Raw genomic sequence first — 27690 nt, forward strand, 5'->3', positions numbered from 1 at the left:
TAGGCAATGAGCTAACCTGGTTAGAGAAAGGCAGGTCATCCGAGGCAGGTTAGAATGTGAAGAAAGGGGTTTGGGCTCTCTTGCTCCTAAACACAGATGGATTATTCCTGACATTGTCCTTTCCTTTCCTGTTTTGATTGTTCTTTACCTATTTGCAATTTGCCTTGTTAAGTTGTTTGGGGGCATTTTTTGTATAAAGTGATGAATACAGTAAATAATATCACTAACAAAAATAGTAGAATCAAAATCCTAAGACAGCCCTATTGGATCAGACCAAGGATTCTCCCCCTTAAGCATCCTATTTCTAACACAGGCATGCTCACAAAATTCTAGGTTGTTTACTGACAGCTTCCCTCTCTGGTAGTTCTGATTCTTTCTTTCACTATTAGTAGCTTTGATACTGTTATATACTACGGTAATTTTTCAAGTAAAGAAGTTTGGCTACTGGCCCTGTAAAGCAAGGAGAAGATAGTAAGTATTATCCCCCCCCCCCAAAAAAAAAACACCCTGGTGTGGCATTGCATACTTCCTATTCTTACACTATAAAGGAGGCTGTTTTTACTGATAGGTTATGAGAAATAATTGTATTTTTGTAACAGCAACACTTCTAGGAGATACTGTGTATGCTAGCTGGATCCACTGAATTATGGTTTATCAAGAAGCCCTAGGTTTTTGTCACCTGTGTTTGACATTGTGCTTTCCACCCCCACCCCCCAAATGGTGGTTCTGCTCTGGGTTTCTGCCCTATAAGGTCCTGGTGTTGGTATCTGCTAAAGATTTTTTCAAATATTTGTTTTGGCAGAGTTGGTGCTTCCAATAAGCAAGTCTTCTACCCTTGGAAGCTGCCTTGCCTTTTTATAGTTTCCTTGGCCTTTGTATGGGTTTGTATTTTTCGACACCTGTGCTATGAATTCTGTTTGCAGTCCTGTTATGTGGTTTTAGGCAGATTCCTGCCAGTGTGGCTCTTTTGTCTCCCTTTCAGCCTTTTCCATTAATCCTCTTAATTTTTCAAAGTTTTCTCTCTCGAAATGAAATGTCAGACTTTCTTGGCATGTTTCAATTTAAGTTGGTTACTGTGGGTGGTTTTGACAGTAGTTGCATCTAGCAGGTCAGAATCAGTACCATGTCTATCTATCACTTTCCATAGCAAGTGCCCAGCCTGGTTTTAATATGCACCCCCCTGTCTAAGTGTTTTTGTGCCTGTGATTATTATAAAAGCTAAATATGGGGCAGGTAAGGCAAGGGCATGCATAAAAGATTTCAGCTTTTCTTCTTTTGTTTGAGCACATTATTCATGGTGGATCATTAATATGTCATAGTCTCAACTGTTTTTTTGCGGCCCCTACTGTCTATTAAGTCCTTTATTTTGCTTCTTCCTATGAAATGATGTGTTTCTTTGTGATTATAGACTGGACCCTTTTTGGAATTGTGCAGCCTTTCTCAGTGGTAGTGCTCTAAGTACAAGTGCAGCAATACTTCTCGGTTTTTGCAGTTTAACTTTTTTCCAGTTACAAATGAGCATATGTGTATGTTATCGGCAGCTAGCATATGCTCTCAATTAATAGATATAAACATTGGAGATATAACTTGATGTCGGTATCAACATCTTGCCATTGTAACGACTGTTTCCTGAGGAAACTCGTTATCTGAACTTGGTGTGTTCAAATCCTCACAATCCTAATTAGCTGTCTTGAGAGAAGTGATATCTAACTGCCACAGAAGGTGGCTTTAATCAGGGCTTTTTTTTCAGCCAGAACCTCTCACGTGGGCGCCATTGCCATTCTAAGAGAAGGAGGGAAATGTTGTTGGTGAGTTCCGCTTTTATTCATTTGCAGATGCTCAGTTTGAAGTGTCAGAATAGCCCCTTCCACTTAGGGGGAGAGAAAATTGAGCTAGTTGAAGTAGCAGGGGGTGCAGGGCAGGTTATCTGGCCACCTATTGTGTTAAAAGCCTAGTATGTTTTTTTGGCACATGCACAAGAGAGGTAAAATAGCCATGGGCCCCTTTTAGCCGTCGTGGGGTCCAGGGCGATCTCTGCCATGCAGTGTTGAAGCAGCTGCTTTGTTTCCTTGTATGTTCATAGCTGGCTGTTGTGGAGGTGTGTGGTACAACCGAACACTAGTCACAGAGAAATAAAGTAAGTACATTTATTGACTCCAAATGCTACGTCTAACCTTTATTTAGACATTGTGCTCAGCTGCAAGAGCCAAGAATTTATCCTTATCATTCAATGTGAATGACATACATGAATCCAGTGCGGGAAGCACAGCACTTGCTTCTCTCTTCAGCCACAGGGTTTTAGGTTTGTCGGTTCCATTTTTGATAGCACAACATTTCCCTCTGCATGGTGACACATTGGATGAAATATTATATAATCCATATTATATATTTACAAACAATGGTAAACTGACAAGTAAAAATACACAATAACTAAGGCTCCATGTATAAGCTTGGCTGAAATCACGTTCCCCCTCTTGGAGTGGGCACACTGAGTTACCCGAGGGTTCTTCCTGCCCCAATCAGCTGCTATATATATCCCTCAGTGAGCCTGGCACTTGTTGTGAGCAGCTGCTGGACCACTCTACATAAGGCATGTTGGGAGGGATGGGGCAGGACTGCTGTAGCGCGCCACTCACATAGTGGTTGTAATGAGGAAATGCTGAGATTAAAGAGTTGGCTGGAGACCCACGACCTGCAGAATTTGAGGCAAAATGAGTGATTTGAACTGACAACACAGATTTGTAGTCCATCTCATTCAGCCTTGTTAAGATGAAAACGAATAGCCTATTTGAGATTGCTGAATCCCCTTTCCACCCCAGCTGAAAGTTAAGACTTCTGATTAGTTACAAGTGAACACTGTTTCTTTATAATTCATGAATGAATGTGGCACCATCGTATCCCCCCCCCCCCCCGCTTTTACCTGACACGAGGGGGGAAATAGTAATCTCTCTCCCATGAGAACTTAACACAAGTTTCTGCTGCCTTGCTGACCATTTCCCTGCCCTCCTTCCCTTTCTGCTAGAATAGGGTTAATGAAATAACTAAGGCTGCAGTCAGATAAATGAAACTTGCTGTCCATTATTAGCAACATCACCCTAACAACCACATAAAGGGTACAATATTAAGACATTCACTTGCTAGCATCCTGAGTGTTTTGGACATAAATAGGGAATGTCCCAGTAGCCTACACAGTTGCATGCTTTTGTTTTTCTGTGGAGTCTACTCTGGGCTTTCTGGCACGGGGGAAATATAGCACAGAAGCATTCCTGTGTCAGCCACTCTAAATTTTTTAGATAGAGGGCCATGACCGCACAGTGGCTTGTGCCATTTTGTTCTCTGGGTATCTCTCCAATGTAACAAACCATCAATAGGTGAAAGTGCATGGTCTATAATCAGGCTAGCACACTTCCTGCTCCTGCCTCCAGTTTCCTTTCATAGAGAAGAGATGGCAGCAGTGTGTGTTTTTCCCCAGTGGCTCCCACATCCAGATGTTGGGCAGCACTGACGCCAGCACCCTTGACTTCAGCTCCAGCTAGAATTTTGCAGCTCCTCTCGGAGCCATGTAGGAAGGGGCTGTCCAAACTTGTTCATCAACTTGGATAGTTCAATGTTGTGCTCGCGATAGAAGTCTGCCAGGAACATGCGGGACTGCAACAGTTCCAAAGGGAGAGCAGAGTTAATGAAGGACTGCTCACAACCATCCCTCCCAATTACTGAGATGAATCCCACTTGGCTACTCACTGAGGAATCCATGTCTGGATATTTTCTTCCTTTACTTTTCCCCAGGCACTTGGTCTTCCCTCCTTCCAGAACTTGACACCAAAATCCTTTTGCTTCATCAAACCTGAAAAAGGATGCCTGCTTTATATACCTGCACACATGGGCTCTGAGTTGGAGCAATCTGAAGGGCTAGGCTAATGGCTTTCCAATATTTTACTTCCTTTCTAGAGGAAAGGGGCTGAAAGCAGTTTCCACAAAAAAGTAAAACAAAGATTCATTTTTATTTGTTGCAATGCCTTTTTCACGAGTGCATGAGCACTCATGTTGCAAAATTTGCCAGAATAGTTTGGTGATCTGGTACAGACCGAATGCTTACAAAATCATAGGTTCCAAATTGGTAGCCACGCTTGATGTGTGTACCACACTGGTACAATGTTCCTGGTTTTGTTACAAATGCACTAATGCAAACCAGATTCCCTCAGAACTAGTTTGCAAATGCATTTCTATCCATGGCTTAAGAGTAACTGGCTTACAAAAAGTAGCATGATTTGCATTAGTATATGGTGTAGGTTTATAATTGCTGAATCCTAATAATATTCATATGTGAACTGTGGCAAGAGGTTAAGTTAAACTTTTGTCTTGAGCTTCATAGGGGGTCTGATTTATCACCGACATCCAGCCAAATCCAACTCTGGTGGCAGGGAGAGGTCGATAGCTATGGCTCAGAGCTTTTAAGCTTTAGGGCTTTGGTGGGTATTTACAGTGCAATCCAAGGCTGCGTGTATGGTGGCAGAGAATACAAATGCCTTATCCAGAGCCCTACTAGACTTGAGCCAGCAGCAGGCAGGCAAGCAAGGGCAAAGGAACATTTTTATTCTGTGCCCTTTCTTTCAGCTTTAAAATTTTTTAACATGGAAAACATTGGGAGGGAAAGATTTACTCATGCTCAGGAACATGACTAAATAACTCTCTGGTTTGGGAGCCTATTGTGGGACAGGAGGACTTTCAAATCCAAGATGCTTCCTGGGGCAAACCCTTTTTGGCCCTACCGATATCGAAGGAGTTGGTGAGGGAAGCCCTTTCATTAGGTCTCTGTCTCCAGTGTTAGAAGGGTAGATAGATTCCCAGGGACCACAGGACTACACTAAGGCTGGGCAATGCCAGGTTTTCAACACTGCAATGTATCACCAGCCAAACATTGCGATCTGTCAATACGCCACAATGTTAAAATGGAGGAGGGAACAAGATGCATTAGGCCCAGCCAGAGTAAAACTGCCACCGCTCTCACTGAGGTGGTTTCATCCTGGTACATCGGATGATGCAGTTCGTTCCCACCTCCCACCCCAAAACCTCTCTGGCTTGTAAACAACACATCGGGGCTTGCTCAAGCCAGAGGCTTTCTTTAAACCATTCTGCTGAAGAGAGCACGGCCACCCATGCCTCAGCAGAGCAGTTTAAAGAAGCTGAGGGAGGAACAAGCTGTATTGGCATGAGGGGCAGAGCGCGATAGCAGTAAATCATGGGTGGGTGAAAACTGCCGCTGCTCTTGAGTTCCGCAGAGAGGCTCAGGAGCGGCGTTTGTTTTACCTGCGATATACCGCTTGGTGAAGCTGCCATCGTGCTCTGCCCCTCATACTGGTCCTGGGCGATGCACAGTGGTCTTCAAGGTGGCATACAAGAAAGTACAACTCGTAACGCAAAAATGCAGCAGCAGTAAATGGAAATGTAACACTGCCAGCAGTCCAGATCATAGAGAAGGAAGCTGCTAAAGAAGTATGGGGCCTCAGAACATTTACAATGTATTTACACAAGCAAAGGCAGGCATGCAATCCTTACTTGAGTGCTTGGGTATAGTTGAACAGTGGTGTAACCCCCAGAAACCTTTGGATGTTCTCCATGACAGATGCAGGGCTTTGTCTGAGTTCCTGCCCATCCACAACCAGAACCTGAATGGAAGGAGAAACAATGAAGGTTTCAGAATAATCATGTTAAGGCACCCAATTACCAGACAATTCTCCTGCTTATTTTCTATTCCTGGAAGGGGTGGCTTAAGTGAGTGGAATTTCTTTAACATACATTTACTACGACTGCAGCAATCAACATATAGATCTTGCATTTTCAGGCATTTGCCTGAAGTCATTGTTGGAATTCAGGCTCGGTCAGAGGTATGTGCCTATCTCTCCAGGCACCGGCTGAATTCTTTTGACCTCCCTCCGGCGACTCCCGGCAGGAAATACACACGAGGTCCGTTCCGGCGATTTTCCTCAGGCTGTGAGAAAAACACACCAACTGCTCTCCTCCTCCCTGCTCTCCAGCATATCCCCAGGGAGGGGAATCAGACACAGACAGAAATGCATCTACATTGCTTTTATTCCTGTCTTTCACTTCAGTACAGAGAAAACATGTCTGCTCTCTTCAACAAACAGAGAGAAACTCCAAACTCCACCCATGTACATCCTGTACAGGTCATATGACACACACTGAGCTAACATCCGGTGCTCAGTACAGAATGGACTGCCCCTTTGTTTCCATGGCAACAGTCACACACTTCCTGTTTGGCTTTCCAGCCACAAGCAGCAGACTTGGCTGCTATAGCCTTTGCTTGCTGCAGCATTGCTGCCTTAGAATAACAGTCATGAGGGTTAAAAGTGTGTAGCTGATAGAGGTGAATGTGCAAGCCCTGCCCGGCCTTCATGCATTGAATGCAAAGGTTAATAATAATAATAATAATAATAATTTATTATTTATACCCCGCCCATCTGGCTGGCCTTCCCCAGCCACTCTGGGTGGCTTCCAAAAAAATATAAAAATACTATGATACATCAAACATTAAAAGCTTCCCTAAACAGCGCTGCCTTCAGATGTCTTCTAGAAGTCTGGTAGTTGTTGTTCTCTTTGACATCTGACAGGAGGGCATTCCACAGGGAGGGCGCCACTACCGAGAAGGCCCTCTGCCTGGTTCCCTGTAACTTGGCTTCTTGCAGTGAGGGAACCGCCAGAAGGCCCTCGGTGCTAGACCTCAGTGTCCGGGTAGAACGATGGGGGTGGAGACGCCCCTTCAGATATATGGGACCAAGACCGTTTAGGGCTTTAAAGGTCAGCACCAACACTTTGAATTGTGCTCAGAAACGTACTGGGAGCCAATGTAGGTCTTTCAAGACCGGTGTTATATGGTCTTGGTGGCCGCTCCCAGTCACCAAAAGGAGGCCTTTACACACTTTCCACTGAAATTGCTTTAGAAGCCTCCATGGGGTCAGAAATACTAAATGCAGGGTCCCCAGTGCTGTGGAGTCTTCCAAGCATGTTCAGTGGAACTTACTTAACACCCACCTTTAAACCTTCACAATCGATACACAAATACCTGAGGGGAGCCAGTGTACTGGGGAATATTGCATGCAGAGTTTGTGTATGTGTTCCCGCTTCACTACAGACTTTTAGCCCATATAAATTGAGGCAAGCACCTGGAGCATCCTTGGTGGCTAACATAGAAAGCCAAAAGGCACAGTAGATTGTTTGTTTCCTTCCACTATAAATTCTAATGCCTGAGGTTCTACCTTGTAAGTTTTAAACAACTGAGTTGACTCAAATATGCTTTTTATTAAAATCCTGTAATCTCATTTTTGTGAGACCAACACAGCTACAAGATCCTGGTTTATCTGTTGTGCAGGTGACTGCTAATAAGGTGCTAATAAGGTACTGCTAATAAGACTGCTAATAAGAGTGAACAAAAGCAAACATATAAAGGTTTATGAAAGCATATAAAAGCTCCCCTTCAAAATACCACCTGCATTGCACAACAATGTGATTATAAATACACCCAAAGGCTGCTGTACCTGTCCAGAAGGATAATACATCAACCACCTCTCCAGATGAGTGGAATACAAGCCAGGATTCAGACAGCGGTTCTGCAGATTGTGCAGCTCCTGAGGGGCTTGGGGCCCAGCAGAAATGATCTGGTAGAAAGTGTAGTTGAGTGCCACAGGGTCGTTGTGAGCACGCTGGTGCTACAAGCAGGTAACGGCAGGTGGGGGAGAGAGAGAGAGATGAGTGAATTAGCAGCGCACTCCTCTTTTTAGTGTACGAGGCAGCATATCTATATACTACATGCACTGTCACATCCCGCTGGCCCCACCAGCTGGGTCCTGCACATACTTCTGCTTTGATGCCAGGAGGAGTTCTTAAGGAATTACCTGATACCAGGAGTATGCTCTGTCAGCTGGGTTGATCAGGATGGCAATTATTTTGGCCCGCGGAAGGAGAGCGGCACTCCGCCTGGGTACTACTTCGGTGTCAAAGTAATTGGCACTTTTCTCAAACATGAAATCTGTGCTGGCATTGGAGGGGATGGGAAAGAACTCCATGTACCTGTCATGTGAAGAAAACCGGGAGAGCATGAGAACAAGGCATGTGTAATGGTGATGGGCGTGACACAATGGGAACATAGGGGAGAGGCTCGTAGCTCCTAGTATTTTGCCCTGCCACAGGGGAACGTGAAGGAAATGATAGTTTCAGACACGAATGAAAGAGAATGAAGACAAGGACAGTATTCTGCTAGCACAACTTGCACTCTCAACTCCAGTCCCAGTGATTGGCAGTGTTGCATGGACATCAGTCTCAATATGACACACCTATACCACAGGTAAGGGCACACATCACAGTGGCAGGAGCAAGTTGAAGAGGATGAATTCCCTCTGCCCTCCTTCTTGCGGTAATCTTATGTATTTATATGTCAATCAGAATAATCAAGTCCTGAACCATCATGGTAGACTCAAACTGAGGCCTCATGACCAGACAAGCACTGCCCATTGTGTTGAAGGCCATAGCAACTACAGTTTGATTTAACTGAGCTGCAACAAAGGCAGCCGTAAGACCAGCCAAATAGGTCACTGTTCACCAATGTTACCATACCATTTACTTCAAATCTGTATTTAAAGGTTGTCTGAACTCAAAAATTAATGCAGGTATACACAACATTAGGAGGCAAAGCAAATCATGCCAACGGCAACCAAGTTGACCGAAACCTACACAAACCATGATTTTTGATCCCACTGAAAGGTTTCTGATGAGGGTCAGAATGCCTAATCCGACTGAATCAAATCCCACTGAAAGTTTGTGGGACAGAGTAAGGGCAAATCAGTGAGCACACGAGTCAACACACTTACCAGTCAATTCCTTTGTGATAGTTGAGTCCATTAAAGAACTGGATCTCTTCATAGGTGGAGGGGCTTGGAAAGTTGCTGGTAACAGCTGGGTGCATGGATAGGAAGAAATGCACAGCTGTTGTACCTGAAACAACATAGTGGAAACAAAACTTGTGAGGGATTTGTCTGGGAGCAAAAAGGGCTGAAACATAAGCTGGTACTAGCACGACTGCTACCAACAACAGTCGTGACACACAGAATTGTTTGTCCTGGGCTAAAGCTGTTGCTCATATTGCTCAACCTGGTAAGGAAAGCCCCAAATATAACCACTACCCTCAGCCACTCTGGCAATTCCCATCGGACTAGGCAGGGCGTGAGCTTTGCTTCTTTCTGAAGCCAATTGCAATATTAAAGTGGAAAGATCTGAAGCGTACGAAGCCACAAACTAGGCCCAAAATGCAAGATCTGTGCTCCTTCATGCTCCCACCCTTATAGTTGCTTTTAACTGTCTGTCCTTGTTTCTATCTTTTTAAGTATGATATAATCACCTTTTAATTACTAGTTTTTATCCCTTACCAGTTTTAAGTCTTATGTGTTCAATTCGTCCATATGTTTTATCTTACGCTGGTCTGTGACCAAAATAAAGTTTGATACTGAAACGTTATCATGCAGCTCAGTTGCATAGGTCAGTAAGAACATCCTTTAAAACCTGACACAATCAAGCCTGTAGAGGGCACCACTATACCTTCCCTACACTCAAAGGCGTACTCGTTCCTGTTCTACATCTTATCTCAGCTCGCCAGTTCTGGAATTTAATATTAATTGGGTGGAACAGGCAACCCCGAGAAATTCAAGATGACAATTTAATTGGGTGGAACAGGCAACCCCGAGAAATTCAAGATGACAATTTTGGCAACTGACAACTTGGAATTGCTTCCCCACCACCACCTGACATTTCCCAGAAGACCTAAATCAGCTCCCCGCTAAGTTTTAAGGCAGCAACAGAGAACCTGCGTCTCTCGAACTGCTGTCCAACTACAACTCCCATCATGCCTGACTACTGGCTATGCTGCCCAGGACTCATGGGAATTGGAGTCGAAGTACACCGGGAAGACCACAGGTTCCCCCATCATGTTCCAACACAAAAAGAAAAAGGCCACGTCACACATATATTAACAGGGCAAAAAAAGACCATGACGGCCAGTGGGTTATGTTACCAGTTTTCTGAGGACCGACGATGAGAAACTTGGGAAGCCGGTCACATGTCTTCTCTTTGGACCAGATGTCTTTATGCCGCTTGTCATCACAAGGGTTCTACATCAATTAAAAAATCACGCATGAGATAATGTGGGGAATAATTACATTCGTGTTTACCCCAGGCACAATCACTCTGGTCTACAGCACATTAAGAGCTTGGCTGGCATATGTCATAGAGCATATGCTGGCATCAGTGCTCTATTCTGGATGAAATGATGGTCATTTGTTGGTCAAAGGTATTGTGGCAGTCTCCTGAAGGAGTTAACTGGGCAGGAGCATCAGCAAGCTAACAAAGACATGCCCAAGGGAAAATAAAATCACAACTGCAAGGAGGACTCTTTTCAATCTGTTGAACTATTTAGCAGTGCATTTTCACCACAACTGGGGAGGCCTGGAAGTTTAAAAAACTGGGCCTAAAATTCTGACAAAGGTATCCGATTCTGTTCAGAAAAACCATACAGCATTTTAGATCCCAGAACCACCACTAGTTCATGCCTTGCGTATTCCCCACTTAAGGTCTTAAGACCCAATAGGAGAAATACAAACTTCTCTCTTCTGTAGCAACCAATTCACATCCGCTCTGCTCAGAAGCCCTTTATTTATATTAAACTTTTATTAAAGCTCCGAGAAAAACTTCAGCTGCAGGCTGGTTGAAGGGAAATTGTCCTGGAATCTCACCTGCCACAGAGGGTTCTTTTCCTGCGAAAATATTTCAAAATACTTTTTGGCCAGCTGGATGGGCGGCAGAGTCTGAAGACGGAGGTTGGTCCAGCACTGCACAAATTTGACGAGGCTTTCGAAAGTGTAGAGCCCAAGGCGATCGTTTCCATAATTGGACAAGTGGGTCATGAAGATGCTGATCTACAAAGAAGGAAGGACATGGGGGCATCTGTTAGTGTCGAAAGGTTGATATCACTTGGAAAATTCTATCTGCTTTCCACTCTTGTTCTGCAGGGGCAGCACTGGCCAATGAGCATCGTACACACACTCAGCAGTTGCTCTCGTGTGCAAAATGAAAACAACCCATTGCTCCAAATCCATAGCTCCAATGTTGACACTATTCAGGTCCCTTGGGCAGGTTTCACCTGTAGCTTAGTTCTTTAATTATCATTATCCATTTGATTCACTTATAACCTGCCTCTCTATAAAAATAAATAAATGAATGCCCAGGTGGCCAACTACAATAAAATCCGCAATACAATAATGATGCAATCTATCCAGATGGATTAAAAAGTTTCACTTGAAATCACTGTCTACAAAGAGTTGCATTCAGTTGGGCAGGACTACAAAGCGTCTGCATTTAAAGATTGCGTGCAATCTGGGAATCCTGCAAATGTCCTTTTACATGCAACACAGTAACACTCCCCAGGGACAAATAATGGTTCAGAAAGCTCCCACAATGGACAAACCAGGTGGCTACTAAACTCAAAGAAGCCTGTCTGAGGACATGACTTTAATCTTACATTGCCATAAAGGCAGGGACTTTGCTGCAGCCAACATTGGCTACCACAAAGTCCTTGGGTGCCGCTAAACTTGGGGAGTGGGTTGCTCTTTTGAGGCTTGAGACATCTGTTTTGTACGGTCAGTCATAATTCTTTTTTATTTTTAGCCAGATTGGATTCCAAAAATGACTTTAGTGCTCCCAGGTGCTCATGAGCAGACTCAGTCTCTGCAAACGAATGTGGCTCCTAAGCAGATATGCGGTCAAATGAAGACAAAAGAACCTTCCTTTTAAACGCGCAACCTCTCACCTGGCTAAAGAAACCAGGTGTCTGCAACAATCTGTGCCTAAGTGTCAGTCACCAGATAACAACACCTGTTAACTCTTTAATTAAGAAGTCTGGTGTGGGAAGAACAGATACCTCATCTGTAACGCTTCCCAGAGAAGCTGGCCCCTAGGTAAAATAGCATTTAACAAGTGAGGAAATTGGATAGGGGAGAGGAAGGAGAATTAGCAAGGTCATGTATTCAGTTTGATTACAGAGTGACTGACTGTCTGGCATTAACTAGATCAAGTACATCATCATTACAAGGAGAACCCCAATACGCCTTTCCCCCTGGTCTCCAGTTTTCCCGTCAAATAGAGAATTCCAAACAGGTTTGGGGAACTAGCAGCAGAAGCCTTCCTGCACTTGGAGGAGGCTGGTGTGACTGTGAGGCATGGTCTGCTGCCAGATGCTTCCTTTCTATCTCTGACCTTTCAGGGCTGGCGTGATTTTGACACCAATGAGCACACAGTGCATCAAGAGGCTGACCTGGAGGCTCCATGCAAACCATCAGAAGAAGAGCACCCAACTCGCAATGGCAGTATTTCCATCCAAGTGCTAAATTACTGACAATTAGCTTCCAGGAGAGAAAGAATTACTAAAATATTATGAGGCTGGAGGGGGAATGCACCAGCTTCTCATGGAGGGCCTCGGGGATTCTAGCAGCTCTGGCTAAATGCCTTACACCTAGAGGGAGAGATCTCCCAAGTTTGTTGCTTTATCACGTTCACCAACACGTTTGGGAAAGGAGTTGATTTTCTAAATCTCTGGGCTCGGGACGGGAGATTGGTCTTCACATTAACACAGCTGCCTCTCAGAAGTGAGCCTGAGTGATTTCAAGATCTGGATTACTCTAGGCCAGGGAATGGGGAAACTTGGTGGCCCTTGAATTGACTACAACTCACACGAGCCCCAGGCAGCATGTTCAATGGTCAAGGATGATGGCACCTGTAATCCGACACCTGAAACTGTTTTAAAGGACTCCCTAGGGTGGCTGATCCACAACCACTGGTCTTGGGGCCTCTTGGCAATGCTGTATTTTTATTCATGCACAAACTGCTGAGCTCATTGGCACCTAGTGCCGTATTTGGGGGGTGGGTGGGCCTGGATTCAATGATCTCTGATTGCCAGCAAGGGCTGTTGCGTTAGCATAAGGGCAAGAATAATGGTTGCACAATATGAAATCTCTCTCTTTTTTTAAATAATATTTATTGAACATTTTCAAGTATAACAGAAAAATGAAAAAAAGAAAAAAGAAAGAAGTTTTATATCCTTATTTTCATTAACATCCTTCCAGGACTTCCCCTCCCCACCCCCTCTTGTATTCCAATTCCTTCAAATAAATTCAACAAGTTCTTACCCCAAATTTTAAACTTATTACAATTAACCCAATGTTAAAAATGTTTTTCCCTCCCCTAAGATCGACCTCACTCCCTTCCACGAGTTCCCCTTTTAAATATGCAGAACAGATTAAGTTAAAAGAAAATAGAAAAAAGAATAAAATATAATTTAACACCCTTTGGATTCCAAATTTCCCTCCCCCCTTTTCCGGTTGCGTTCCCCAATGTCCATCAATGCCTGTTGTCGTCCTGGAGATCCCACATCTAGGCCGAAATCCTTGCCAAGTCCACTTTGCCGTCTTTCTAATAGTCTTTGCCGTCTTTTAGATCATCTTTAATTTCGAACGTCCAATCTTGGAAAGACTTTATCTCAAAAAGGACCATTTCTTCCATCCAGATCTCTATATTTAAGAGTAAAAACTCCAATTTCTTTAGACCTTTCAAATCTGGATGTCCCAAATGTTCCCACTTCCAACTTTATCCAATTCTTGTTGTTCATATTATTCTTATTAGTCTCTCTCCTCACTTTTCTCCAATTTCTTTTTCTGCTCTCCTGCAAAAATGTTCCAATTCCAAAAGCTTCTAAATCCCCTACAGAGGCTTTGTTATTCAGGAACAAAACTTTACGTCAAGTCCCTTCCATTCTTCAATAGATAAGTCTATTGTCTCCTTTAGTGTAGAGACCTCTGTAGACAAAATAGTGTTCCATTTCTGCAGTTTCCCAGGAGATAAAAAGTCCAATTCAAATTCCATACCAGCAATGCTTGTAATGTCCCACAGCCCCTCTAGAGGGATTATAGTAACTCAGTTTCCTTCCAGATCACACCCAACAGTCAAAATAGCTTATTATTCCTTATTTTAAACAATTTATATCTAATTTGTAACAAATGTAACCGGCAAAGTCCTCGTAACAAAGTTCTCTCTTTTTTATTCTTCAGCTTTGACAGCTCCTTTGACAGCTGTCAAAGCCTCTGTTTCTCCTCTCCCGGCGCTCTCACGGTTCGCTCCCGGTTCCCGGGGGGGGGGGGGAGGGATGCATTTTAGCTCAGGTTCTACTTTTCTCCTCCAGCCCAGTCTTATAATTTTCCATCGTGAAATTCATAACTTTATCAAACTTAGGTAGCACTCGATCTTAGTTGTTAAATCCTTTGCTTTAACTCCTCTACGACAGGGGGGAGGCTGACTTCCTTTTTGCACCTCCCTCGCTCGCTCCGAATTTAAAATTTAAAATCTTTTCCCTTTTAAGTCCAGTTTCCAATTACTCACGGGTTGTTCTTTTAATCCGAATTTTCAATAGAAGAAGTCAGCGCTCTCCGCCAAATGGCATGCGGCTTCGCTCGGCAGGGGAAGCGGAGGACTCATAGCACCACACCCCCCCCGGCACCCACTCCGTAGCCTTTAAAAAGGCTCCTTCGTGAGTCGTGAGGGCACAAACGGTGCCCGCCGAGTCACCATGCCCATGGGTTTCAGCGCCCATGGTTTTTGAGGGTCCCCGCGACACCAACGCGGTAGAACCCAGCCCCTGCCGAGTAGGCTCCCTCCGGAGCTCGGAGGGAGTCCGCCATTCGGCGATGGCGCCAACCCGGAACTCAACACTATAGTTGCGCTAGCAGAAGTTTGTTGGGCGACCAGTTGTGCAACACGGAGTATTGTATCTGTTGTGCCACCAGCTACAAGAACTATGCTGGCTCTGTGCCCTTCTCTTGTGCATGTCATCGCTAAGGGACTTTAAATTCAGTACAAGTTAAATTCTCCTCTTTTTGTCTCTAACCCTAGCTACATAATCATGTGCCATTCCACAGAGACAGGAATTTTGGATGAAGCTTTGGCAAACAACTTAGGCTCCTTGGAATCTGAGCCACTCAGCTGAATTGCAGCCGCTATCCAAACTAGCCTTGTTAACTACTTTTGAATGGTGTTTGGCATATAAGCAGTATATTAATTAATTAAATAATAAGGATAATTCATTCTTTCTCTCTTAATATATAGAGTTTGAACCAAGCTTGTTTTGACTGTCTAAAAGCCATGATGTAACTACTGCGGTCCCACCAGTGCTCCCGTTCCATACCTTCCCAAACTAGTGACTTAAGAGTGGCAACCGTTGTCTACCTATCTTCTGACAACGACACCCGACAACCATTCAGATTAATTACCAACAGGCAAGTCTGATCTTATTCCCCACGATCCTGCCCCCACCTCTTCTAAGCAGCCACAACTATTCCTTATAACAGAACTCAATTATTTTCCCTGGAGATGTTAAAAAACCCAAGTGTGAAAGGGTAAGGTAAAGGTAAAGGTACCCCTGCCCGTACGGGCCAGTCTTGACAGACTCTGGGGTTGTGCGCCCATCTCACTTAAGAGGCCAGGGGCCAGCGCTGTCCGGAGACACTTCCGGGTCACGTGGCCAGCGTGACATCGCTGCTCTGGCCAGAGCCAGAGCCAGAGCCAGAGCCAGAGCCGCACACGGAAACGCCGTTTACCTTCCCGCTGGTAAGCGGTCCCTATTTATCTACTTGCACCCGGAGGTGCTTTCGAACTGCTAGGTTGGCAGGCGCTGGGACCGAGCAGCGGGAGCGCACCCCGCCGCAGGGATTCGAACCGCCGACCTTTCGATCGGCAAGCCCTAGGCGCTGAGGCTTTAACCCACAGCGCCACCTGCGTCCCTTGTGAAAGGGTAGCAATCAGAAATTAAAACAGCGAGCTGAAAATAGAGCAGCAATACACCTGGTGCAGAGGGAAGTGGAGGGGTCAAGTGGGAGGTGTGCAACTCTATAGCTTCAGGGAAACGCAAGCAAAGATATGCAATGACTGCCTTTTCTGGGAGCAGAAAGCTGCATTCATTTGCTGACATCATGGTTTGCTGGCTAGTCAGGAGATCAAACATCCTGTGTTTATACTGCAGAGTTAAACATACATACACACACACACACTCCAACTCTTGCACTTCTGCATATACTCACAGGGATTCAAACATCTGTTATGGATCAGTGAGGAGAGGCTGTTTGGCGCTCTTTATTTTAGGTGGGACATCTTTATCAGTTAAAGTGGAAGGAGTGAGAGTTTAAAGTCAGTTGGCAAGCAAAGCAATTGGTTCACAGACCAGATTGATGATGAAAGGAGAGAGCAAACCAAGGCCAACAACTAGGGAGTAGGATGAGTTGAGGGGACACAACACGCTTTTCGGTATTTGGTGTAAATTGCTCACTGACTTGTTTTTACAGAAACATCAGGCTGGGAGGAAGTATTTGAGACTAATACATTCTGTCCTCTTGCCAAGTGTAGCTAGCTGGGAACATCAGCAATCCTCTTTCAGCGATGACATTATAGAATCATAAAATTGTGGGGTTGGATGGGACCCTGAGAGTCATCTAGTCTAACCTACTGCAACGCGGGAATCTCATCTAAAGCATCCTGCCAAGCCACAGAGTGCTCAGCAGTGTGTCAGGGATTTTCTGGAAAAATTGAATCAGAAAGTTTTCTTTAAAATGTTCTGGGAAGTTTTCTAAATTGATCGGGCTCTGATACAGCAAGTTTATTTCACCCCCCCCCAAAAAAAATGTACCCTGTGTTAATTTTACATGCTGTAAAGTATTTGAGATGAAACATTCATCTAGAAAAGAATCAATATGAAAACCACAATGTGGTTGGAGTGTTATATTTAAACAAATACAAAGCTTAACTTAGAAATAATCGTTATTGGACTATTTGCCACTATTCTAAAACATGTCAATTTGATAGCCATGAACTTCCCTGACATTTGAGTGGGGGATAAAAGAACTGGAAAGTGCTGATATGCTAATTTTAGCATACCCAAAGAGCTCTGCATTAGAATAAAGATCTTTCCCATATATGTATGCACTGCCCACATCTGAAATACGAAAGGAGGGAAAGTGTGGGATAACCAACATGCTTAAGTTTAATTAATGCACAATGAATGGATACAATTGCAGTTGACATGGGGAAGTATCCAGTTCATGCACCAGAGGTGGTTTTAGGGTAGCATGACTGGTACAAGCTCCCTGGGCACGACAGGCAGAGGGTGCCAAATTTTAGCGCAGCACAGGGTGCTACTGAAATTTGAGACACCCAAGTCTGCCACTCAGTCACTGCATGGGGGCATGGAGGAATCATGCTTGCTGGCCTCATCTCTAATCGCTAGGCACCTGCTGCACCCTCCCTGACACCACCATTAATCCCTGTGCACATAGCGCAGAAGGTTCAGACCAGTTTCTCGCAGACTGATCTAAATACTGAATACTTGGAGGGCAGGGACAAAGCAAGCGATTGCAACCCTGTTTCCCCTCCAGGCATTGAGTCTAAGAATGTAGGCTGCTCCTTGAGAAGAAGGTTTATCTTCCCTAGGAAGAACCTCTGTCATATTTATGTCCTCCCTGAAGCATTTTCAGTAGGTCCCTGGGTGGCAAAACTGTTCGGCCAATTTTTTCCACAAATGCTTCCCTTCACTTTTTTGCCCAACTTTTGCCAAATATACACACCTCAGCTGTTTTCTTTTTCTGTGCTCTTAAGAAAAAAATAAAAACCTGACCACCACTGACGTAGGGTAGAAAAAATTAAAATTCATTGTTGGCATCTGTATGTCTGAGGAGACAGCCCGGTGAGAATTAGGCCTCAGGACTGCTGCCTGTGTTTAGCATCTGTGCAGACTGTATTTCCAACTGCTTTTTCCCATCCTTCACCACATAAAGCACACAGGTAATCACAAACACTGCCCCCCCCCAATGCTGCAGTACTTACTGGGTTCAGGAGCACTGTCAGAAAGAGTTCACCACCGCGAATGCTTTTGTCCAGCTCCTTGGAGCCACCAGGATACTCATTATAAAATATGGTGTGAGTGAAAAGACCACAAGTCTGTCGAGGCAACACCTGGGAGAGCCAGAGGGAGAGGAAAAATTAGAGATGGCCATGGATTATCCCTGTGAATTTTAACATGCAGCCAACAGTGGAAACATGCAGCCAAAGGAGAAGGCAATTCTACTGGGGTTAGATGGTGTCAACTTCATATTTGCTATTCTGCTGTCATTCCTAACTGCCATTTTCAGTCCCACTCCAAAAAGAAGGAAAGAAAACACACACCACTTGGTGTTCTGCGGCTACTCAGCATATTTAGTCCTCGTGAGGCTGTTCTGAGGTTTCCTTCCCCTCAAGAAATTTTCCTAAACTTTTTCTTGCATTTCCGCAAACCCCATGGTTCTCCTAAGCATGCTGAGAGCACCATCCATGCACAAGAGGCAGCTCTTTTGGCTACGTGAGGGCTGGCGCTCAAGGGAACTGAGTTCTTTATTAATACATAATGTAAAGTTAAAGGAGGGAATCAATGCAGCCTCTCCTGCTCAGCTGCCCAATAGCGACACAACTGTTGGAGCAGTTGCATGGCTCCACTTGGAAGTTCTTCGGTCTCGAATCCTACATACTGGGAATACTACACTAGTCTGAGTGATTGCTACAAAGAACTGACTGATTTATGAAGGACAAGTCTATCAGTGGTTACTAACCACAGTGGCTATCTGTCTCCATTGCTGGAGGAAATATGCCTCAGGATTCCAGTTGATGGGGATCACAAGTGGAGAGTACTGTTGTATTCATGCCCTGCTTGCAAGCCTCTCATTGTTGGCCGCTGTGAGAACAGGGCTCTGGACTGCATGGACCTTGGCAGAATCCAGCGGGACTCATTCTTGTGCTCCCTTTGCTTTTGTGTTTGAGAGTTTCAGGGAAGATTAGCATTCAAAATGCAGGGATGAGTACCCAATAGGCTAGTGGTTATGTTTCTCCTCCAGATAATCAATAGGGGCTTCATTGTCTCACCATGATTCCATTATGGATGAAGCCCCGCCGGTACCGGGCAGGCCGAAGGTGCGGATATTCCTCTGTGCTGGTCACCTGGATGCCCCAGACAGCTTTCCATGCCTCGTAGAGCTGTGCATGGACAGGGTAAACTCCTGAGTGGTGGGGGGCTACTGCATAGCCCAGGTCTGTGGGGATCCCATGCTCCTGGAAGAAGAACACAAATGGTAAGAACCCTCTATTCCCTGTATTGCTAGCAGTTTGCTGAATGGAAGGAAGGCAGAAATGGCGAGACAGAAATCTCAAAACAAAAAGTGAGTGAGTTAGTACAGTGGTGCCCCGCAAGATGAATGCCTCGCAAGACGGAAAACTCGCTAGACGAAAGAGTTTTCTGTTTTGGAGGTGCTTCGCAAAACAAATTTCCTATGGGCTTGCTTCGCAAGACAAAAATGCTTGCGAGTTCCTGCAGGTTTTTTTTCCTTCCCCCCCCTTTTCTAAGCCGCTAAGCCGCTTATCCGCTAAAAGCCGCTAAACCGCTAATAGCGCTAATCCGCTAATCCGTCAATGGGCTTGCTTCACAAGACGAAAAAACCGCTAGACGAAGAGACTCGCGGAACGGATTCTTTTCGTCTTGCGAGGCACCACTGTAAATCGGAACTTGGGTCTAGGGTATATGACACAACACATTTATACTAGGTTTGTAAACAGTCAATTGCCTGTGAAGAGTAAAACATTGCCTCTAGGCAACAAGGCATGGATAAAATGAAAGGAAACTTGGCAGAATATTGTTGAGATGGCAATTTTTGGATCAGCGTGGTCAAACTTCTCACGGACTGGAACATCCCCCATTGAATTTGCTCCTTACCAAAGCAAACTGCTTGTTGAGTTTCATTTGCTCGGCTAGCACAGTGACGTTGTGAAAGAGATGTGGCTGCATGTGACTCCACATGTGCGGGAACCACCAGAACTCCTTCCTATGCTTTAGCAGCATGTCGTCCCCTTCATCTTCCTCATCAGTACCTAGAAAGAAGGGGGAAGGAAGGAAGGGATGCTCAATTGTCAGTCATCATAGACACTAAACGGCCAAACCAGAGAAGACAACATTTCATTTGCATGAATGGCTTTTAAAAGGAAACAGCAGGCGCCAGGTTCCCATCTATACCAGGGACCTGCTATGGCATAGCTGGGGGGCATTAACCCTTTGCCCCACACTGTGGTGCTGATCCAAATGAGCCCCCTGCTTCTGCACCTGCTATCTTCCCTGGCATAAAAAGCTCCCATTCGCTCCATTGTACTGATAGCACCCAAGTGCTGTCAGAACACCCCTTGGATCAGTAGTTCCCCAAATCAAAGAATTCAAATAGGCCCCTACCTCTGCAGAGGTTACAGGTCCCTGTAAGCCAAAACCCTGCCAGATATTTATCTATCCTGGACAAAAAAAAACTGCAGTGAGGCCCAGAGGGTTAACAAACCTTCTTTTATCTGATGCCAGAATCCTGATCCTGATCAGACTTTAGACAACTGCTGACTGTGTGGATGGCATATCACTAAGAAATTTACAATACAGGTGAAAAGAACAAAGGCAGCTTACCAGTGTGGTAGAATTTCCCAGAAAATCCCAGGTTGAAAGTAAAATTGGGAACCAAAGTCCTCAACTTGTTCTGAGTGTTCAGTAGAGCCTGAAAAATAAGAAAAAAAAGGGGGGGGGGAAGAGGAGGAAACAAACTTCAAAACAGATTCTTAATCAGATTTTTCAACAAGAAGGGCACTTATACAAAGCCTACATGCTGGCAGCAATGCACAAGCAGCCCCAAACATTGGTTTCTTAAAACCTTGTCTTTGGCAAGCATGTTCAGGAGAGCACAGCACCAAACGCTAACCCTGTCCCTGGCCTTGCTCTCCGGTTCTCTGTTTTTGAGAAGATAGTGCAGAGCTTTCTTCAGATATGGCAAACCCTGAGCTAGATCAACTCATCCACAAAATGTTTAGGTTGGCCAGCTGGACCATAGGCTTCTGCCTTAGTTTTTAAAATGTTGCCTAGGGAACCAGAGTTGAATGTGATGATTAACCTGCTATTGTTATTTACATAGTAACTCATGACTGTCTACCTTTAATCTTCTGCAAAGTCAAAAATAAAGCAGTGGCCAATTTAACTACCAAAGCATATCAACTATGCCTTCTTTATGGCTTTATCCTGCAAATAAAAGTCCCATCTTTCAATAGAGATATGCACCTGTTGCCCATTAATCACTATTTTAATTGTGATTGTCAATTGTCAAAAAATTCCATACAATTCAGAAGTGGTTAACATTGTAAAATTTGGATTGTGGTCATATTTGATGCATATATTTTCTGTAGCTAAGAAACAGTGCCACAGTATGCTTTTTATCACATTCTTCCCCAACACTTTTCCTTACGTAATGAGTTTTTTATGTGGTTATTACTGAGATTCATAAGTCACTCTGGGAGCCTTTTTTGGTAGAAAAGTGGGATTAAAATGAAATGAAATGAAACAAATAAGCTGATGGAGCAATTGCCTTCTTCCAGTTGGTTGCTATGCACATTTTGGCAGCTTTAAGTACCCTCACAATAATTTTACACGCAGAGTTATTAACCAAGTATTATTTCAGGAGTTAGTCGTATTTGACAGCCAGTCATATTCTTTTATCATGTTCAGAAGATTAGCCTAAAGAAGGCTGTATTACTGGACAGTCCCTGCCTCCCTGGATATTATTATTATGATTTCATAAAAGTTATACATTGCTTGATTGTAAACAACAACCCTCAAAGTGGTTTACAAAATATAAAGCAGAAGAATTACAGACCTACTTTAAACATGCACAAGTTAAAATACTAAAACATATCAAAATTACTTCTAATAAAATTATTTCTAAGGAACTGGGTAGGGTTGTCTAAACAGGAATGTTTTAGCAGGCTCCAAAAAGAATACAGTGAATCTGCTATATTCCCTGCATAAGGCACAGCAATATATCTTGAAATACTGGCACCTGAGAGCAGGAGCATTGCATTGTCCATCACACAAATTGGCACATGCTGAATTACATGTATAGTTGCCTCTGGGCAAAATACCAACAACATAGTGAGTAGCTGAGATTTAGATTCATTTATTTGTATCTAGTCAACAGACCACTATAAGACAAAGGTTTAACAGTATGAAAGCAACACAAGAACTGTACTTTTCAAAATTAGTTTGCTGAAAACGCGGGGGTGGGGGGAGAAACCTGGGGCCTCTTCCTCTGAAGCGGAAGAACAAGATACCTCTGAATGTATATGAGGAATTTTATGAATAAGACCAAAGCCAAGGGGATTCAGACTGAGCTCTAAAAGAAACAATTGCTCCCTGAAATAGTGTTCGTCACATTCTGCTACTTGGAGGAGGGTCCATGCTGGAGATATGGGTACGCCTAGATAATGCCTATGCTTGGGAGATTTATACTTCCCCACAGCCCTCACCACCACTTGAATAAATAATAATAATAATAATAATAATAATAATAATAATAATAATTGTATACCGCCCTTCATATGAAGAGCTGAGGGCAGTTCACAACAGAAAAATAACAAAATTAGAATGCTTGGACCATTTACAAGGTTTTCTAGTGTGTCTAAGCTATAATCCCCTCACAATGATACCTGATAATTGTTTTATTTTATATTTACAAAATTTACAAGTTGATAATGCAGAACATGGGCATGGCTTAAGAGAAACTTAATTTTATTGACTTAAATAATTTTGTACTGCTCTTCAGCCAAAATGAAAAAGAAGTATAGCAACCTTTTGTCATTTCTTGGAAGACTGTTAAGCCATCTAGTCTAATCAAGAGTTCTGGAGAACTTGAAAAGCTTGTGCACTATTGTGCAATATGTTGGTTGGCCTACTAAATGTATTGTCATAACAACAGATTGCCGAACAACACATTTTTATATTACATAATCTTGAAAATTTAAACTTGTTCCCTTTAAAGGGTACTTTACATGAATACTAGTCTAGCTTCCCTCTTGGATCCTAGTTGCCCTGCTCTCGACAAGCTCCACTTCATCAAAAGTCCTCCCCTGAACATGCAAGGGCAAAAAGTGTGTTGGGGGCCTGGGATGAACGTGCCACTACCTTAAGGTCCACCCCACCCCCCAACACACTGGTCCTGCCCTCTCTACTCCTAGACTTCACACACTTAGTACAAAGTTCAGATGTTTGGCCGAATGCCCTCTTGCAATTTGAAGTTGTGAGTTATCAGGTTTCCCAGTTGTCTGGAGGCTTCTAAGAATGTTTAGCTGAACATGCTGAGAAGCTTCTTTCAGACTTTCATGCTCAAGTGGGAAGATTGGGAGCAGAGGGGTTGAGGCTGCCATGCTCAGGGATGTTGTAGAGTGAGACTGCCCCCCCTTTTGTCCTTGTCTACAGTCATTCCATGAACCAGCTGAATGAAGAAGAAGAAGAAGAAGAAGAGGAGGAGGAGGAGGAGTTTGGATTTGATATCCCGCCTTTCACTCCTTTTAAGGAGTCTCAAAGCGGCTAACATTCTCCTTTCCCTTCCTCCCCCACAACAAACACTCTGTGAGGTGAGTGGGGCTGAGAGACTTCAAAGAAGTGTGACTGGCCCAAGGTCACCCAGCAGCTGCATGTGGAGGAGCGGAGACGCGAACCCGGTTCCCCAGATTACAAGACTACCGCTCTTAACCACTACACCACACTGAAGCCTGCAGACCGCAGTTTGAGGACCATTGTCCTCTCCTGCACAATGCGCTTTCTTCTTAATTTCATGTGCTTCTGAGAAGGTAGGGACCATACATTTCTTCCCATACATTCACACATTCCTCATGCAAGTAAAGAATGTATTATAGTTATTTAATACAGGGCAAGTTTATAGTCTCCAGTATTTTAATAGAAGAAAAACTGCCCTAACCAAAATCTGGATGAAAATGCCATGTGTGCCACTTGTAGGGCTAAGCAAAAATGGCAAGTGTGCAGACAAATAAAGGTGCAAGCGCAGGTCTTGCTGGAAGTGACACCATCTCATTTCTAAGGGTGATCTGCAACTACAGTGGTACCTCTGGTTACGTACTTAATTTGTTCCGGAGGTCCGTTCTTAACCTGAAACTGTTCTTAACCTGAAGCACCACTTTAGCTAACGGGGCCTCCCGCTGCCGCCGCCGCGCGATTTCTGTTCTCATCCTGAAGCAAAGTTCTTAACCCGAGGTACTATTTCTGGGTTAGCAGAGTCTGTAACCTGAAGCGTATGTAACCTGAAGCGTATGTAACCCGAGGTACCACTGTATAGTAGTTGCAAACCTGCCTGTTTCCACACCAGGACAAATACAACAAAATTTTGAAGCCTATCTTCCGTCCTAAAAAAAATGTTCCTGTTTAGGGTTTCAGTCAGCCATTCCCTCCAAGCAAGATTTTTCACTCGCCTCTCTTTCCCACCAGTATTCCTTTTACTTTTCCAATTTGTAGTTTTTAATTTTGTTGTTACTGAGCATGCTCCGTCCTGTTTTGGCTGTTTTTTGGAGTGGTTGGGTGTGGATTACCCCAACATGGTTTTATTCTTTCTTTTTTTGTACTAAGCAATTGATTCTCAGTGGCCCCATTTTGGCTACAGTCCTGTCAGCACTGACCACCTGAGTTTACCATTATTGAGCAGTCTCCAATCGCTAGGAAAGTTTGGTGTGAAGATGAGTGAGAAAGAGATGATGCTAAGAGGCTTACCCTTTTGTGCACTGAGGGAGATTTAAAGCCTTGCTTTGGGTTACTATGACAACATATCTGCCAGCTGATAAATCCTAAACAACCCTGCTCCGTGTGGCAGCTGCCACTGTATTGTTGGCAGCTAGTACAGTACCAACTAGCCCCCATTCTGATGTTTTCATCCTGGTGTTTTTAATGATTCCCCAAACCCTAAACACCCTCTGCAGGCTCACTGTTGACCTAAAAGAAATCAGTTGTAATCTTAAAGTACCAAGAAGATTCACAATGCATAATCATTAACAAGGACAGAAAAGGAAGCGGGAAATATTTATATATATATATATATATATATATATATATATATATAAAAATCTTCTATCTGTAGGCCATTCCACCTCTTCTCCAACATTCTACAATACTGAACACAAGTCTGCACCTATTAACATTTTATTTTCCCCATTATACCTTTCCCAAAACTGAAGTTTACCTGGTCGTTTTAACCACTCCAGTGTTGTAACCCCCTCACAAAATATCTGAATTGTACAAGATATATCAACAGTAGCATAAACATAGTGCCATGTGCTTTCTGCAGCCAGATTACCTAAATATCGTTGCTTACTACATTCTCTTACAAAGCAACTTTCCTTATGAAAAGATTAAAAATTCATGCCACCTTGTTTTTCATATATACAGTGGTACCTTGGGTTAAGAACTTAATTTGTTCTGGAGGTCCGTTCTTAACCTGAAACTGTTCTTAACCTGAAGCACCACTTTAGCTAATGGGACCTCCCGCTGCCGCTGCTTGATTTCTGTTCTCATCCTGAAACAAAGTTCTTAACCCGAGGTACTATTTCTGGGTTAGCGGAGTCTGTAACCTGAAGCGTCTGTAACCTGAAGCGTCTGTAACCCGAGGTACCACTGTATAAGTATTTTGAATGAGCATTTTGTTCCATCCAGTTCAAGCGTGTGTGTGGGAGGGGACCCTTATGCCCTCTTAATAGTCACATCTTCTCAGCTCATCATTAGGTTTGGTTGATTTTTTTCTTTTAACTACCTATAAAAATAGGAATAAATTTGACCAGGACATAATATCCAGTGTTTCCTGCTCTTACAGTAAAGGAGGAAGGATTACTGAGCAGACAGGTTCCTACTGCTATTCAACTTTGGTGTGAACATGAGAAGCTCACACCACTTTCAGCACTGCTTGAATAGTCAGCTACAAAGCCAAAGGTCCTGTTGTTACCTGGCTGCTCATCAAATATTGGCCTGTCTTGTGCCTGAGAAATTGCATGTTACTGCATTATTCTGTGCATTCACAGGACAGAACACTTTGTCATTATTTGTGGGCATTGTTTTATAAAAGTGCAGGATAATTATCCAAGCCACTGCTTGTTATACCATTCTCAATCAGCCATGCAAACACATACATGTGCAATGTCATATGCTAGAAAAATCTAGAATGGATGATTTATGTATTAGCACACACATAGTACAAAGATTAAGGGACGCAGGTGGCGCTGTGGGTTAAAGCCTCAGCGCCTAGGGCTTGCCGATCGAAAGGTCGGCGGTTCGAATCCCTGTGGCGGGGTGCGCTCCCGCTGCTCGGTCCCAGCGCCTGCCAACCTAGCAGTTCGAAAGCACCTCCGGGTGCAAGTAGATAAATAGGGACCGCTAACCAGCGGGAAGGTAAACGGCGTTTCCATGTGCGGCTCTGGCTCTGGCCAGAGCAGCGATGTCACGCTGGCCACGTGACCCGGAAGTGTCTGCGGACAGCGCTGGCCCCTGGCCTCTTAAGTGAGATGGGCGCACAACCCCAGAGTCTGTCAAGACTGGCCCGTACAGGCAGGGGTACCTTTACCTTTTACCTTTAGTACAAAGATTTACAAACCACTTGGTGAAAAAGCTCTGCAAATAGTGCACAATGACAACTGTAGATAAAAACACAGTTAAAATCCAGAAACCAATTAAAAGACAAATAAGTTTGGGGCTTTTAAGGAAAAAGTGCATGATTGGTTGGCTATGCAGCTGCATTAACACATCCATTATTTCAGATGATGTGTAAAACATGCATTTTCTAGAAACAGAATTTGGTAGTGACAGCAAATCTTGGAAACATCTTATTTCCCTTAAAAGACAGGCAACTTTCAATTGGGGAGGGGATGTTCTTTGTGGCAGAGATGACCATTTGCTACTTGAAAGTTCCCCAGGTGCTGCTCAGGAGGAGCTCCAGTGGCAGGATCTTACTCAGCGCAAGCCCAGTTCCTCTCATGTTCTATACATCTGTCGCCTTGCAGCTTTCTAAGCCACAATAATCCTTCCCCAATTATTGTCTAAGAAAGCCTTAAAACAGATTGCAAAATTCTGCAAAACTAATTCATACAAGCAATAATAATAATAATAATAATAATTTATTATTTATACCCCGCCCATCTGGCTGGGCCTCCCCAGCCACTCTGGGCGGCTTACATAAGCAAATTAAGCATGCAAGCTAAGTCTTTTTACATAGTTTGCACTGCTGATTTAAGCTGCTTTCCAATGTGCAACACTACAGAAAGATGCTTTTCCCAAAACAATTTTCATCACCAAGGCACAATCGGAATCCTTTTAGGAGGCAAGGCAGCAGGATCTATCATATTTAAACTTGATTAGGCATTTGGTTAGACTAACCTGAATCCCTTTTATATAACTTGCCAGGAAAACACACCAGCTATTTTTTCACTGGGAAATTCCCCTCCACTTCCTTCTCCCCCTGAGAACTCAATAACAAACCCATGAAATTATTTCTTGCTTTTTAAAAAAAAAACAAAACACCTCATTACCCTTTCCAGCTCTGCACCCACAGAGCCTCTTTTAAATGGATAAATCTGAGCTTTATCTGCTTTGCCTGAAATTCTGTTTCACTGATCTCAGATTATTGCTCCATTTCACTCTACTAAACCTCCAAACAAAATATATTT

At 43.8% G+C, this 27690-nt stretch overlaps 1 protein-coding gene across 2 annotated transcripts in view; it reads right to left on the reverse strand.

The window, feature by feature from the left end:
• Positions 1 to 2133: 2133 nt before the first annotated feature.
• NDST2 (N-deacetylase and N-sulfotransferase 2) overlaps positions 2134 to 27690 on the reverse strand; it is a 106959-nt gene continuing 81402 nt past the window's right edge. For both annotated transcript variants that reach the window (XM_079975133.1, XM_079975134.1), the window contains 12 exons: positions 20618 to 20705; positions 19892 to 20046; positions 19048 to 19233; positions 17980 to 18108; positions 10797 to 10979; positions 10079 to 10175; positions 8883 to 9006; positions 7911 to 8085; positions 7554 to 7724; positions 5557 to 5666; positions 3742 to 3844; positions 2134 to 3648 (listed from right to left, as the gene is read on the reverse strand). In XM_079975133.1, coding sequence (XP_079831259.1) covers positions 3523 to 3648; positions 3742 to 3844; positions 5557 to 5666; positions 7554 to 7724; positions 7911 to 8085; positions 8883 to 9006; positions 10079 to 10175; positions 10797 to 10979; positions 17980 to 18108; positions 19048 to 19233; positions 19892 to 20046; positions 20618 to 20705 — 1647 coding nt within the window. In that variant the 3' untranslated portion in view covers positions 2134 to 3522. The remainder of the gene's footprint in view (positions 3649 to 3741; positions 3845 to 5556; positions 5667 to 7553; positions 7725 to 7910; positions 8086 to 8882; positions 9007 to 10078; positions 10176 to 10796; positions 10980 to 17979; positions 18109 to 19047; positions 19234 to 19891; positions 20047 to 20617; positions 20706 to 27690) is intronic.

The sequence above is a fragment of the Podarcis cretensis genome (genome assembly GCF_951804945.1).
Source record: "Podarcis cretensis genome assembly, chromosome: 5".
NCBI lineage: Eukaryota > Metazoa > Chordata > Lepidosauria > Squamata > Lacertidae > Podarcis > Podarcis cretensis.